This window comes from Arvicanthis niloticus, chromosome 10, assembly GCF_011762505.2.
Source record: "Arvicanthis niloticus isolate mArvNil1 chromosome 10, mArvNil1.pat.X, whole genome shotgun sequence".
Classification (NCBI taxonomy): domain Eukaryota; kingdom Metazoa; phylum Chordata; class Mammalia; order Rodentia; family Muridae; genus Arvicanthis; species Arvicanthis niloticus.
The window spans coordinates 64,834,998-64,849,965 of NC_047667.1; the positions used below are offsets into that span (position 1 = coordinate 64,834,998).

Genomic DNA, 14,968 nt, shown 5'->3' on the forward strand with positions numbered 1-14,968 from the left:
ACATTGATATTAGGATGCTTTAATAATTCAAAAGTTCTTTTCTGGGCTCTGATTCCTGACCTGTACTTCATGATGTGTTTTTTTGTTTTTTAAACAACTGTAACTATAGGTAAAGAGAGGATAGGATGTAGCTCAGTGGTGGACACTTGACTGACGAGTATAAAAGTCCTGAGTTCAGTCCCCAGGGCTAGAAGGAAGGAAGAGAGCAGCAGGTCGGAGAGAAGAGAACCTGGCTTTTGCTATGTAGGCTAGTTTAATGTTTCTGGTATACTTAAGCATACAGATTAGGTTTGAGTCACTACTAGATTCTTAAAGTTAATCATTCTTTAATGATTTTTATAGCATGACCTAAACTTTCTGGGTTGATAATCTAGCTTGCCTTCTGTTTCTTGTCCTGATTTTGAGTTCAGTATTTTTATGTGCTTATGTTTCTCTGTTTCTGTAGGATGTTGGGAAGTCTGGCATCAATCATCCCTGAGAGGAAGAATGCCCATCACAGTATCCGTCAGAGTTTGGATTCCCACGATAATGTAGAAGTTGAAGCTGCTGTTTTTGCAGCTGCAAACTTCTCTGCACAGTCAAAGTAAGCATAGGCCTTTTAGTAGTTTGGCCCCTGGGAGATGTTTTGAAAAAAATAACTTAGTATCTATAGTCACTAAGGTATATAGGAAGGTGTAAATAATGAGTTGTATTTTCCAAGAAGTTGTATGAAATGTTGGGGGAAGAATATACAAATGTTGATCCCCAAAAGACAAGGACCTCATAGCCTCATAGCTTTGATAGCTTTGTTGTCTGCTGAATAGCCTTCCGTAAACATAGCCATGATCCAAAATTGCTACTTTTTGATTGTCTTTGGCACAGTTTGGCAAAGATAGTAACTTAAAATAAAAATTGACTTTGACATGTTTTTCCTCAGAGACATATGACTAACAACAGCTGAAGTAAACTCACTCCTATCTGCTACTCTTTGAGGAACACAAAACACGTTCCAAGAGCAAGCACTCAGAATTCCCCTCACATAACTTCATTTTTGGACTGTGTTTGGATACCCTGCACTGGCACTGTAGTCATACCATAACTGGCTTTTTTAAAGTGTGTGTTTTGGGAATTGAACTTCGGTCCTTAAGCTAGATAGTTACCAATTGAGCTATCACACCAGTTCAATAATATTTATTATTTCTATTTATATGTATATGATATGCATGTAATTCCCTGTGGAGACAGGAAGAGGGCAGCAGATGCCCTGGAGCGGAATTTATAGGCAGTTATGAACCTTGTGATATGGATGGCAAGAACTGAACTAGATTCGTCCGTAAGAGCAGTAAGTGCTCTGAACCACTGAATCATCTCTCTAGACCTATAATTTTATGTTGCTTTCTGAGACAGGGTTTCATTGTGCTCTGGCTGTCCTGAAACTCACTATGTAGACCAAGCTGGCAGAGATCCTCCTGCCTCTGCCTCCCAGGTGCTGGGATTAAAGGTGTCAGTCACTACACCCAGACCAGCCTCATAAATTTTAAAATAGAATGTTGACAATGGTATTATTATCATGTTGGGCTTATTTGTAATAAAAAAAAATGTTATCCCCAGACTGATAACTCAAACTAACTTTGTCTTCTGGAGACCATTGTTGGTAATATGTATGGATGGCCATAAACACGTGCTTTCCCTTTGACCAGTGAGATTCATTTCTGAGAACTTAGCTAGGGATGAACAAGGTACACTGAAGCATTCAAGGGTGCTATTTGTGCTGTTATTTATATGGTAACCAGTTGCTTTTATGGAATTGGCAACTCCTGATATATACCAACGGTTTCTCTTTGTCTGTACTTTAAAAAAAAATATTCTTGGACAGCTTCAGAAATGTATATAGTGTATTTGATCATACCTATCTCAAGTCCTCCCATTTCCCCCAGGCCCTCAGTAAGTCTCTGTTCCATTTTTGCTTCCTCTTTTAGTCTTTTAGTAACTTGACTAATGTTCCTGACTGTGAACTACCTCCACTAATTCCTCAGCTAGGGGCTGCCTCTTGAGCCCCTCTCCTGTCCACAGTAGAATACTGAGGGCTTGATGTCTGTAGGTCGGTGCAAGTGTCCTTGGCTGCCTGAGCTCAGGAATGAGGTGCTCATGCTAAGTCCAGACAGCACTCTACTGTCTGTCACTTGCCTTTTAAGATTCTATTTGTGTCTTCCTCCTTCCCCAAGCCTTGTGGGATTTGATATAAATGTCCCATATAGGACTGAGCATATGATTTGCTAGGAGAGTTTAATTTTTATTATAATTACAATAATGAATAATTAATAAATTGCTTAAGCACCTGTGCAAAATTTGATAAAATTTGAAATCCCCAATTTTACTCCAACCTTGGATCTAGGTAGGTTCTCATTATATATTTCTATCATACCTTCAAAGTTCTAGGATTACTCATTGGAAAAGTTGAGAGTAGTAAGCATGTAGTTTTAAACTTTGCTGCTCAAAATTGTAAGTGTGGCAGTAATGGGAAATATTTTGTGCATGCATGTGTGTATATGTGTGTATGAATGTGAGTGTGTGTTTGCAGAGGCCAAAAGAAGGGTCGACCTACCTTGAGTTGGGAGTTCAAGTTGTAATGAGCTGTTCTGTGTGGGTGCTGGGACTCACACTCAGTGCTTTTGGAAGAGCAGCAAACATTTGACTACTGAACCGTCCCCATTCCCAGCTTTTGTTGCTGTTGTTTTGTTACTGAGTGTGAGATAATCATACACAGAGAACTTGTATTGTGTAGGGACTATGCTATGAACAGTTATCATCTGATTAACACTGTCAGGCTGACTGTACTCCAAAAGCAGTTTTATGTGTTCAGTTTCTCAATTTGTATAAATAGATCATTTAGTAATTAAATTTATGTATGAAGATCATCTTTAGTTCATTTCTTCTTGCTGTTATCAGAAGCTGATTTTATTTTGTTATGGATTTCTGTTCTGCCTGGGAAATGATGGTGCATATCACAGAAACTACTTGTTTGTTGTTAGAACTGATGACCAGTTACATGTCCATTAATAGTGTGTGGCACTGGAGATATAGCTCACTTGTACAGTCCTTGTCTAGCATCCACAAGGTCCTAGATTTGTTTCCCAGCAATACAGACACAGAGTTTATGTAGAAACTGTGTAAATATTATTATCTGTTGTGTAACTTTTCCTGTGGAGACTTGAACAAACATTTATTCACCCCAGATTAGACACTGCTGACAGACAAAAAATATTTCACTGAGTAGTTTATTGGAGTTGCCTACAGGAGGATGAGTGAATAATTCTTATATTGCTTATAAGAATAAGCAATAGGGCCAGGCTGTAGTGGCGCATGCCTTTAATCCCAGCACTTGGGAGACAGAGGCAGGCAGATTTCTGGGTTTGAGGCCAGCCTGGTCTACAGAGTGAGTTCCAGGACAGCCAGGACTACACAGAGAAACCCTGTCTCGAAAAAACCAAAAAAAAAAAGAATAAGCAATAGATGACTCACAACTAACTGTATCAACCAAAATGCCCACCCCAGCATGGGTGATGATTTAGGAAAGCTGCATCCCTGGAGCATCCTGTACCTGAGCCAGTAGGACATCCCACGGGTTCTGTTAATATAACTGTGTATAAAGGGGTAGCTTGTGAGTTTCAGGAACTTCCTGATACTTGTCAGTTGTGTATCTCCTGAGCTTTGTAAGTTTAAGTTTGTTTATGAGTTTTTTTTTTGTTTTTGTTTTTGTTTTTGTTTTTGTTTTTTTAAGATTTATGTATATGAGTACACTGTTGCTGTCTTTGGACTCACCAGAAGAGGGCATTGGATCCCATTACAGATGGTTGTGAGCCATCATGTGGTTGCTGGGAATTGAACTCAGGACCTCTGAAGAGTAGTCAGTGCTCTTAACTGCTGAGCCATCTCTCCAGTCCACTTGAGTAGTCTTAGGGACAGACTGTTTCAGTTTAGAGGAAATTGCTATACAACATTATCCTTCAGTAATATATACTTGTGTTTGCATTATATAGTACCAGATTAGTCTAATAGGAAAGCCTGAAGCACTTATATATCAAAGTGTATACATAATTTTTATATCAGTTTTTATCTTTCCTTGGCTTGAGATCATGTATCTCCAACATTAGTGGATTTATGTTATTTCTTTTAGTTCTAGGTCTTGTTTAAATCAAAGTAACTGATCAAATGCAATTTAAGATTTTATTTAGTCAGCCATACTGGTACATCCGTTTAATCCCAGCACTCAGGAGACAGAGAATGGTGGATCTCTGATAGTTTAAGGCCAGCTAGTGCTACATAGTGAGACCTTATCTCTAAAATAAAAAGGGGGAAAAAAACAAGGGAAAAAAAAAAAAACTTTTTAAATCTGTTCTACCTCTGTGCTGCTGTAGCTGCATCCTCACTTACTCTGAGAGGGTTAAGATGGTGTATTGTAGAGGAGCTTGTTCTGGCCAGCTCCAGGTGCTTCCAGCGGTGAGGTGAGCATAGCTGGAGTAGTGTCCTCTTCCAGCCACTAACTGAAAAGAGCCCTGCTTCATTTGAAAGGGGCTGCTGTCCAATGGCACCAACCCATGGTTGTAATGCAGGAATGTCTGCTCTGGGCTGTCAGGTTTGGAGTGACACAGAGATGGGGGTTGCAGTCATATAACTAGAACATCAGATGACTTTCTTTAGTCTCAGCAGTTTCAGTAGTGACACCAAGAATTTATTATTAGACCAAAAATTTAAAAAGAACAAAACAAGACAGCAGACTCATACTCTATATTTTTAGGCTCCACTTTGGAGTTGTTACAGTGTTTTGATGTAGTTGCTGAATGTCCACTGTCAATGCCCTTGAGGCATCATGGGTCCTGAGAGAATGGGCTGATGAATGAGGACTAAAGGCTCCTGCACTCACCAGCTTTATTCTGAGGTCACAGCTTATACCCTGAGGGTTAAGAAAGGTCACCTGAGTAAAGTTCTTAGGAATTTAAACCATATGTAGCAAAAGCATATTTTCCCATAGAGGCATATGAAGGATAGTTAAACATTTAATTACATAGCCTCAACAAGCCATAGTGAGTAACAAGCCAAAGTAAACTCAGTTACACCCAGGAAGAACATGAAAACACTTCAAGAACAATTCTGGGGTTTGTGTTTGTTTGTTTGTTTTTTAAGAAAAAAGACATAAACTTGTCTTGTTTTCTTGGAGTGTTTCTATAAGCACCCAGAATTGTCCTTAGAGGACTCCATTCCTGGATCATGTTCCGACAATCCACCACGTCTAGGTATTATTCTAAATACTAGTAACAACAACGACAACAACAAAGCTCTGTTAGCACAGATACAATTAACTAGTGCAGTTGAAGTGGCCACAGTAGGCTGCTTGAGCAGATCTGTTGGATACCTCTCCAAAGAGATGGCTAATGGCCAAAGCCAGGTGCTGAGGAGGAGGCTCCTTCATTTTTTTCTTTTGTTGAGAGAGTGGGGCTCTGAGACGATATCCCTCTTTGTGGCTCAGGCTGGACTCAAACTTACGATCCTCCTGCCTTAGCTCCTAATTACTGGGACCGCAGGTGCATGCTACCACATCTGGCCTGCCTTTACACCCTTAAATTAAAAAGCGTGTTGGTGGATACTTACTTTATTAGAAATTTGGGAGCTAATTTTTAAAATGTGTACTCATTTTAAAAATAACAAATTCAAAATATTTTAGTATAAAATATCTTCATAAAAGTGTTTATTTGGCCGGGCAGTGGTGCCTCACGCCTTTAATCCCAGCACTTAGGAGGCAGAGGCAGGCAGATTTCTGAGTTTGAGGCCAGCCTGGTCTACAGAGTGAGTTCCAGGACAGCCAGGGCTACACAGAGAAACCCTGTCTCGAAAACCAAAAAAAAAAAAAGTGTTTATTTGCCAGTTGTAGCACGCCGGTAGGATTTGCTGAAGGAAGCAGAGGCAAGAGGATCACGAGTTTGAGGCCAGCCTGGGCTACACATTTTAAAGGAGCTGGAGAAATGGCTCAGTGGTTAAGAGCACTGACTGCTCTTCCAAAGGTTCTGAGTTCAATTCCCAGCAACCACATGGTGGCTCACAACCATTTAATGGGATCCAGTGTCCTCTTCTGGTGTGTCTGAAGACAGCTACAGTGTACTCATATACATAAAATAAATCTTTTTTTTTTAATGTTGATTTCCCAAAACCAAATAATTTTGTGAGAAAAATGACCTTAAACATTTTTTTTCAAAGATCTTTAAGGCCTGGTTAAATTGTTACTTATCTACTTCCTCACTAACATTTTGATTAAAGTGTGTGAAGAAAATTCAATCTCCCACAAGTAGAGGTGGAAAGAGGGGAGCTTTATGATGCTGTCTTAGGTTCATGAATGCTTTAATACCTTGTTTTGTAAATGTTCTACTGAAAGATAGAAAAATCATAAGTTGATCCCCTGAACCCTACTCTTAAAAGCAAAGACATAAAAACCTGTAAGTCAAACACTGTGTTGCCTCAGTCCCAGGAAATTAGCTGACCATTTGAACAGATGGCCCTAACTAAACAAACCTTAAGATTCATGGTGTCAGGATGCTATGGGCCCGAGATTAGCTTGGCCGGGCTTTGAACTAACAGCCCTGAGACAGTTGGTGCCAGGATGCTAAAAGTTTGAGATAAGCCTGACCCCCTTGAACTGGAGCTCATGATATATAGTGTGAAACTAGTTCGAAATAGCCAATTATAAAGTGACACACCATCCATCTTAGGAATTTGAGATCAATGTATCGATGACCTAGTGACCTGTTCCCCCTCCTTCCCCCTTCCCTAACTCCACTCTCAGCCTTCCCTCTTCCCTAACTCCACCCCCACCTGGTTTGTAGATTCCCCCTTAAAAGCTGTAAACTTCTTTTGTTCTTTTGCTGAATTCCGCTGCCCCTGCGGGCTTGAAGGAAAGACAGCCCTGGCTAGCCAGTAAACCTCTTGCGATTTGCATCAAGTTGTGTTTCTCATGAGTGATTTGGGGTGCGTCTGCAGTTCTTCACCAATGTGAGGTCCTTTTCATTTGGGTTTTACACTACCATATAAAGACCTGCATGTGAGAGTACCACACCAGTTTAGTCAGAAAGACTTAAAGTGTTAAACTTTCATGTTCATGGTTAAAAAGTACGTTTTCTGTAATTTTTCCTGACAGCTAGAGGACTGTAATTGTCATAAAAGATTCTCAGTAATTTGCCTAATGTTATCAGCTGACTTTAACTCATCTTCCAAGAAAACTCTTTGTCAAGTAGGGAAGTCTGAGTAGCTGTGTCCCAGCAAAATAGGCCATTTATATCTTAACCCAGACATTTGGACTGGTACTGTGTCTGAAGTATACCACTATGTGTTTTTTAAATTTAGTACAATGAGTAATTTCAGTTTTGCTAAGAACATTATATATAACTGGCTTGTGTTCTCATTTTAATATAAGTTTACAGTAATGAAGAACACATGACCTGGGACAGCTGCTGCCATTACCTTGATTCTTTTTTTTTATTTTTGTTTTTTTGTTTGTTTGTTTTTTCAAGACAGGGTTTCTCTGTGTAGCCCTGGCTGTCCTGGAACTCACTTTGTAGACCAGGCTGGCCTCGAACTCAGAAATCCGCCTGCCTCTATTACCTTGATTCTTGCTACCTCATCCAAATGTGATGGATGGATGGATGGATGGATGGATGGTGTCAATGTCATTGTACCTGGATAAGCCATGAGATAGAAGCAAATGTTACTTAATACAAAATGTGTTTGTTGTCAAGAGTTTGTGTAAAAGAAAGTATTCTGTAATTAGTGGTACTGGTTCTGGAAGGTTGCAGACACCTCACCCCAGCTGGAGACTGGCAGTGCTTGATTTCTTTAGTAATTGCAATAGGTGAGGGAACCAGGGGGCTGTCAGCCTCTCAGTTCCTATGTAGACTTGCTTGGCTGGGGCACCCTGCCAGTTAACCCTTGATGACTGTATGCACATATGTGCCTGGAGCCCACAGAGGCCAGAAGAGATCATTGGATCCCCTGGAATTGGAGGTACAGGTGGTTGTAAGCTGCCGGATGGGTCCTGGGAACCAAACTTGGGTCTTCTGCAATAGGAGCCAGTGTTCTTAACCCCTGAGCTATTGTTCTTAAGGAGCACAGTGGTCTGTTGCTAAAATACTCAGCCCTTTTATTTGAATTCAGGTTAATAGTCTCAAAATAGTAGTTGACATGTCATTGGCACCTTAGTTCTTTGTGGAGGAGTTTTGTTGAGTAAGACAGGAAGTTAGTGTCTTTACAAGGAAGACAGTAAATTAGCATGTGTACAGTCAAGGAATTGTGTGGTCACATTCTTTGTTTCTCCTACTTGGAGTTTTGTAATTATCTAGACTGAGTCAGGAATTCCATCTTTTTAGCGTCTGGTTGTCTCATAAAACCACAGGCTGAGGAAACAAGTCTTTTTCTTTCAAACCAATGATTTTCCCTTAAGTTTAACAAAAATACAGTTTCGTAATTCTTTTTATAAGAAGGTATTGCACAGAGAATAGTTTGAGAAAAAAATTTCAGTTTTACTGCAAAGCAAGGGAAGGTATGCTCATGCTGTGAGAAGTTCTCGCTGTGGGACCAGGCAATACCTGCCCGTCCTGGAAGGTCCCAGGACAGCTGACAGCTGAAGTGTTGTCATTCTGAGGAGCTGTAGAGCTCGTTGTGCTTCCTCACAGAGCCTGGGTGAGTGAGGGCTTGTTGACAGGAGTCAACTGAAAAGTCTTCATCCAGCGAGTATAATGGCTTCCCCATATTTGCAGATGGAGTCCCCTTCCCCTAATCTTCTCCCCACATGTACTGTAGCCCCTCCCAAGGCCACATGCAAGTAGGACAGACTTGCATATACCTGATTGGGAGTAGTAGCTGGGTAATCAGGTAAGTGTGCCATGGGCCCTCCTTTCTATGAGGGGACAGAGTCAGTCAAGTCCAGTTGTGGTCTTTGGAAACAAGTGCAGCTAAATTCATGAAGATGCCAGCTCTTTAGCTTGATCACTAGTGCTGTCCAGCTTCTTACGTTCTGCATTACACAGGGAACTTGATGATCCCAGATCTGGCTGATAGTGAGGGTATGCAGATTAGGATGGGTGGTCTGAGATAATGCAAGTGTACCAGAGGAACCCAGCACACGGGGCCAATCATAAACATATTTATATATCAGACTCATCACCTAGGACATTTCTAGAACCAGGATATAGCTCAGTGTGTGCAGGGTCCTAGATTTAATTACCAGCACTACAAATAACAAAGAAAATGTAGGAAACAGAAGAAAGCACACATTGCATTAGCCGTCAAGAGGTAAAGTCTTCATTGTCTGGTGTGTAGAGACCTCTCATTGACTTGAAATCAGCAGAATATATCTTAGCAGCAGGGAATACTTTATTTAGACTTGTATTGAACTGCAAGTTGTACTTTATGTCCTGCACATCGCTTAGTTTTGCTGTGTAAGCCAAGTTATATAACATTTTATTCCAAATGTTCATTGTAATAAGTTTTTTTGGTATTGGGGGACGTTTCTGTTAGAATCAGAAAGCTGTGTCTTGGAATGGCTTCTTTTTGGCAGTTTGGAATATGAAGAGTCAGTCTGGATTTCTTTTGCTTTTCAGATACTTCTGTGCTAGGGCCTAACTATATTGTTCATATAGTCAGAGCTTGTGTTAAGGTGCGTTCTCAAGCATGTGTGGAGTAGGGACCTTGGTTCTTGCTAAGACTCAGGCTCTTTCCTTCAGGGCAAGGCTGGAAGAGCCTGCAAGGTCTTGGTTATAATATGGAGTATTAATGCTGCTAACATTGTCTTCTTTTCACTTATAAAACTTAATCACAGCCTGGCAATGGTGGCACACACCTTTAATTCCATTACTTGGGAAGCAGAGGCAGGTGATCTCTGTGAGTTTGAAGCCATCCAGGTCTATGGAATTAGTTCCAGGACAGTGAAGGCTATACAAAGAAACCTTGTCTCAAAAAAAAACAAAAACAAAAACAAACAAACAAACAAAAAAAACAAACAAACAAAAAAAAACACCAAGAACTAAAACCAAACACCAAACAAACAAACAAAAACCTCAAACCTACCTTAATCACATTCAAGTCTTTGATTTTCAATGTTTTTATTTTGTTTTAATTTTCTCTTTCCAAAGGGATTTTGCTGTGGGGATCTGTAACAAAATCAGTGAAATGATTCAAGGTATGTATGTTTTATATGATAATGTGTATCTGCTGTATGCCAAAAATGCCTGAGGTGCTTAGGATATAGAAATAAAGCAAGACCCTTACTGTCATGTAACCTAACTTCTAGTCTAGTGATCTGTAGACAGATACAGAGAGGGTGTATCAAGTGCTACACAGAGACTGGCAGGGAGAGAGTCTGGGTGACATGGTGGAGGGCAGGATGACTTGTACTTCACCCAAGCTGATGTCAGAGCCCTAATGAAATAACATGAAAGAAGGAAAGGGTGTGGCCCGCAGAGAGGGGAGCAGTGCCAGCATGTGCTTTGCAGGTCTGACAACATCTGCCCAGGACTTCCCGTTGCTACCAAGATCAGGCCCCAGTTGTGTCTCACGACCCCATGTTAATCTTCATAGCGTCTGTAAAAGGCAGCTCTGGCTGTAGCCTTGTGCAGTTCTCAGGAACACTGCTCCCTTTGCCTTCTGAGAAGTGGCCTTGCCATGCTGTGCAGCTTGATGATGTGTTAGATCTTTCCACACAATGAGATGGAGTGAGGTGATGGACTCAGGCCATTTGGTCTTGAGACTATAGCTTTAAGCCCTGTGCTGTCTTTCCTCTCTAGAGCATGGATTTCTTTAGGATATTTTTTTTTTTCTCCTTCCCTTCTTCTTGCTCCGGCCCACTTGCTTCAGCCCAAAGGTTTTTAAATTTTACTTATTATATGTAGGTACACTGTAGCTGTCTTCAGACACCCCATGAGAAGGCATCAGATCTCATTACAGATGTGATTACTGGGATTGCTCATTACATGTGGTTGCTGGGATTTGAACTCAGGACCTCCAGGAGTGCTCTTAACCAGCCCAGGATATTTTCTATGTAATTTAAGTGTAAAGAAAATTTAATTTGCTCACTCAGAACAAGAGACAAATGCAGTTTTAGCCTGCCCCCTTTTATTCCTTTGTGGTTTTTTTTCTACCAAAAATGGTGTTCCTGTGAGGCTAGCTTTGTGACATTATGAAGAACATCACCCATTCACTGAGCAGGTTTTTGTGTTGTTGGTTTTTGGTGGTGGTTTTTAATTTTATTTTGTGTGTAAGCATGTTTTGCCTGCATGTGTGTCTGTGCACCATGTGCATGCCTGATGCCTAGAATGCCAGAGGGGTGTGAGAGCCTATGGAGCTGGAAGTAGAGAAGGTTGTAAGCCATGGTGTGGATAGTGGGCAGCAAACCCGCGTCATCTACAAGAGCAACCACTACTCATAACCATTGAGCCGTCTTTCCAGCCCCCTGAGCAGGTATTTATTAAGTGCCTGCTGTGTTACCTATGATATCATCTTTTGTTAAGATAATTTATAAAGGAACCATTTACAAAAGGATAGACATGCTGTAGGTTAATGTATCCCAAGCCCCCAATAGCTTTTATAGCCCTCTGGAAGTAAGCAGCAGAACCATCTTGCTGGCCTTTGTGCCTTTTAAAAGCACTGTGCTAGACATGGTGGCGCACACCTTTGATCCCTCTGCTTGGGGGCAGAGGCTGGCAGAGCTCTATGATTTCAAGATCAACCTGGTCTATAGCAAGTTCCAGGCCAGCCAGGGCCACATAGAGAAACTAAAGCAGTTTCTACTTCCATACTTTCTGATAAATCTACTGAATTTTTTTTATTAGTTCTAGTATAATTATCTTTAATGTTACAACCATTATGATGTATAATACAAATTGTTTGTAAGTGAAACTTTGCTAATTAAATTACACCTTCCTTATTTTTTAATTAAGAACAATCTCAGCTGTCATTAAGTAATGTCAGACAACTGACCACTTGTTGTATTCAGGTTTAGCTACGCCAGTGGACCTGAAGCTGAAGCTGATCCCCATCCTGCAGCACATGCACCATGACGCTATCCTGGCCTCCAGTGCCCGTCAGCTCTTACAGCAGCTCGTCACATCCTATCCCTCCACCAAAATGGTCATCGTGTCTCTGCACACGTTCACTCTGCTTGCGGCCTCCTCTTTGGTTGACACACCCAAGCAGGTAATTTCCATTTTAAGTTACATGGTTCCATTTGTGTATAAGGAGAAAGAAGTCCAAGCCTGAGTCTGTAGCTGCTCATGAGCGCTCTGAGCTACAGGGAGTTCATTCTACAATCTAGGGGTTTCCCTAAGTAGCGTAGCACTGGCCTCTACTGACAGTTTCAGGAAGGATAGATATCATTCACAGAATAACTTTGCTGTCTCTGTAGATTCAACTTCTGCTGCAGTATTTGAAGAATGACCCCAGGAAAGCTGTGAAGAGACTTGCTGTTCAGGACCTGAAGCTGCTTGCTAGTAAGACGCCACACACGTGGAGTAAGGAGAATATTCAGGTACATATCACTTAAGAAAAAAACGCTAAATTACCTAAGGTGGCACAGGTCAGATGAAATTTCTTCCTTTAATACTTCATAGTGAGGCTTAAATGTCAACAACTGAAACCCCCAAAGATGAGCTCAGACATCCCTGTGAATGTTTGTCTTGCCTTGTGTCGTTTAGTGCCTCTGTCATCAGACAGTTGTCTTGCTTATTTGACATCTGAATGTATTCCCACAAGTGCAGATGACATTCAAGGCCAGAAGGCACCAGATCTGGAGTTGGACTTAAAGGAAGTTGTGAACCACCCAGTGTGCAGAACCAAACACAGGTCCTCTGCAAGTTACTCTCAACTACACATCCATCTCTGTAGCCCCTGCCTCCTCCCGCCTCATGATACATGTGTTTTAAAAAGAAAAAATAAAGGTAGCTCTAAGACAGTGGTTCTCAACCTGTGGGTCATGACTCCTTTGGAGGATGAACACCATTTCATAGGTGTTGTTTAATACCATCGGAAAATGTAGATTTTTACAGTATGATTTATAGGAATAGCAAAATTACAGTTATCAAGAACAATGGAAATAATTTTATAGTTGGAGGTCATCATAACATGAGGAACTGTATTAAAGGGTCACAATGTTAGGAAGGTTGAAAACCACTGGTCTGAAATTTTTGTCATTAGAATTTATAATCTGGAGTCTCGTTTCCTGAAGGGAAGAGGAGTAGTTTGGGCTGTTCTGGATAAACGTGGCCTGTGTAACCATGAACACAACAGCCTTGGTTCCTTGCACAAGAGCTGCACAAAAAATAGGACATGACAGGTTAGAGAAGGGGTCGGAGGGATAGATGGACATATGGGAGGGTAGTGGTGAGCATGCGCATACTGTACTGTGTACATGAGAGGGTAATGGGAAAGTATGTTTATAACTGTACTGTGTACAGGAGAGGGTGATAGCTGAGTGTGTTCATAATGTATTGTGTATACGTATGAAATTATCAAACGTTAAAAGAAAAGAAAAAACTCAAGGAGGATGTTCAGATGTGGTGTATGCCTACAGTTCCAGGTCAGAGGCAGGTGGATTAGCGTTGCCTACCCAGTTTGCACCAGGCTAGGCTGCATCCAGAAAACACTGTCTGGGAGAAAAGGCATCCACTTGGAGAAATTAAGGATGTCTATGTCTAGAGACCAGAGGGTGGATGTAGCTGATGTTATACATTGTAGAGTCACCATTGTGTACAGATGTGTAAAGCCTCAGGACTGGATGGGTGCTAAGGAGAGAACAGGACAGAACGTTAGGAGACACCAGTTGAAGAGCCTGATAGGAACAGCTCATGGACGATTGAGTGGTGAGAGAGATGGGAAAGCAAGTCTTCCTAGCCTTAGCTCTGTCATGGATCTGTTGGTGGATAAATGCATAAAATGATGTGAAGCTTCTCAGTTTCAGATGTCTGTTCTAACTGAATAGTTATTGACACGTATGGACCTTGGATCTGACTTGTTTTTTATGTGAAAGTTCTTTACAGTAAATAAATAGATTACAATCAGCCATGAGATACTGTTGCATCTGGACTGTTGGCTGAGAGTAAGAGTGTAGAGTTAGTTGCATTGCACCAGAGGATGGAGCCAGTTTTGACTTTACCAATGTGGTATGGTTCTGCTGTCAATGTGGTATGGTTCTGCTGTCAATGTGGTATGGTTCTGCTGTCAATGTGGTATGGTTCTGCTGTCAATGTGGTATGGTTCTGCTGTCAATGTGGTATGGTTCTGCTGTCAATGTGGTATGTTTCTGCTGTCAGTCAATGTGGTATGGTTCTGCTGTCAATGTGGTATGGTTCTGCTGTCAGTCTAGTGCCTGGGAAAAGGTACCCTGCTTCAGATTGTTGGAACTGGCCAGGAAAGGAGGCAGATGACAAGGGCAGAATTCTGGAGTAGACGACACTGGAAGGCTTCTGTGTACAAGGGGTTAGTTCTGCTTACTTCACACAGTAGCAGGAAGAGGACAAGGTAATATCCTGACAGAGGTGGTAGGTTGACAGGTGGTACCTGAAGAACCATCTTGTGATTTTACTCAGTTATCTTCACATTTATTTGTCTATTTGGGTGGATGGGGTTGTGTGTGCACACGGAGGTCAGAGGACAGTAAATGACTTATGGGAGTTGGTTTTCTCCTTCCACTCTGAAGCTTCCAGGGATTGAACTCCACTTATCAGGATCGATGATGAGTGTCTAACTGTTGAGCATCTCCCTAGCTCTCTTTGTTTATTTTAGTTAGGAAAGAATAATGACTGACAGTATGTGGATAAGAATGAGAGAGAAGAGGTTTGCAGAAGCAGAAACATGGGTATACTCAGAAGCAGACGGTTGCTGGGAGTTGACAGATTTAGTGTGTGATGTCTGGCAAATGTGTTTTTCGGGTCGTCTGAAAGGCTACATGATGGGT

General features: G+C 41.3%; 1 protein-coding gene across 1 annotated transcript in view; it reads left to right on the plus strand.

The window, feature by feature from the left end:
• Ints7 (integrator complex subunit 7) overlaps nucleotides 1-14,968 on the plus strand; it is a 52,961-nt gene that overhangs the window by 10,591 nt on the left and 27,402 nt on the right. The window contains exons 4-7 of the mRNA XM_034513059.2: nucleotides 446-583; nucleotides 10,155-10,201; nucleotides 12,014-12,213; nucleotides 12,422-12,544. Coding sequence (XP_034368950.1) covers nucleotides 446-583; nucleotides 10,155-10,201; nucleotides 12,014-12,213; nucleotides 12,422-12,544 — 508 coding nt within the window. The remainder of the gene's footprint in view (nucleotides 1-445; nucleotides 584-10,154; nucleotides 10,202-12,013; nucleotides 12,214-12,421; nucleotides 12,545-14,968) is intronic.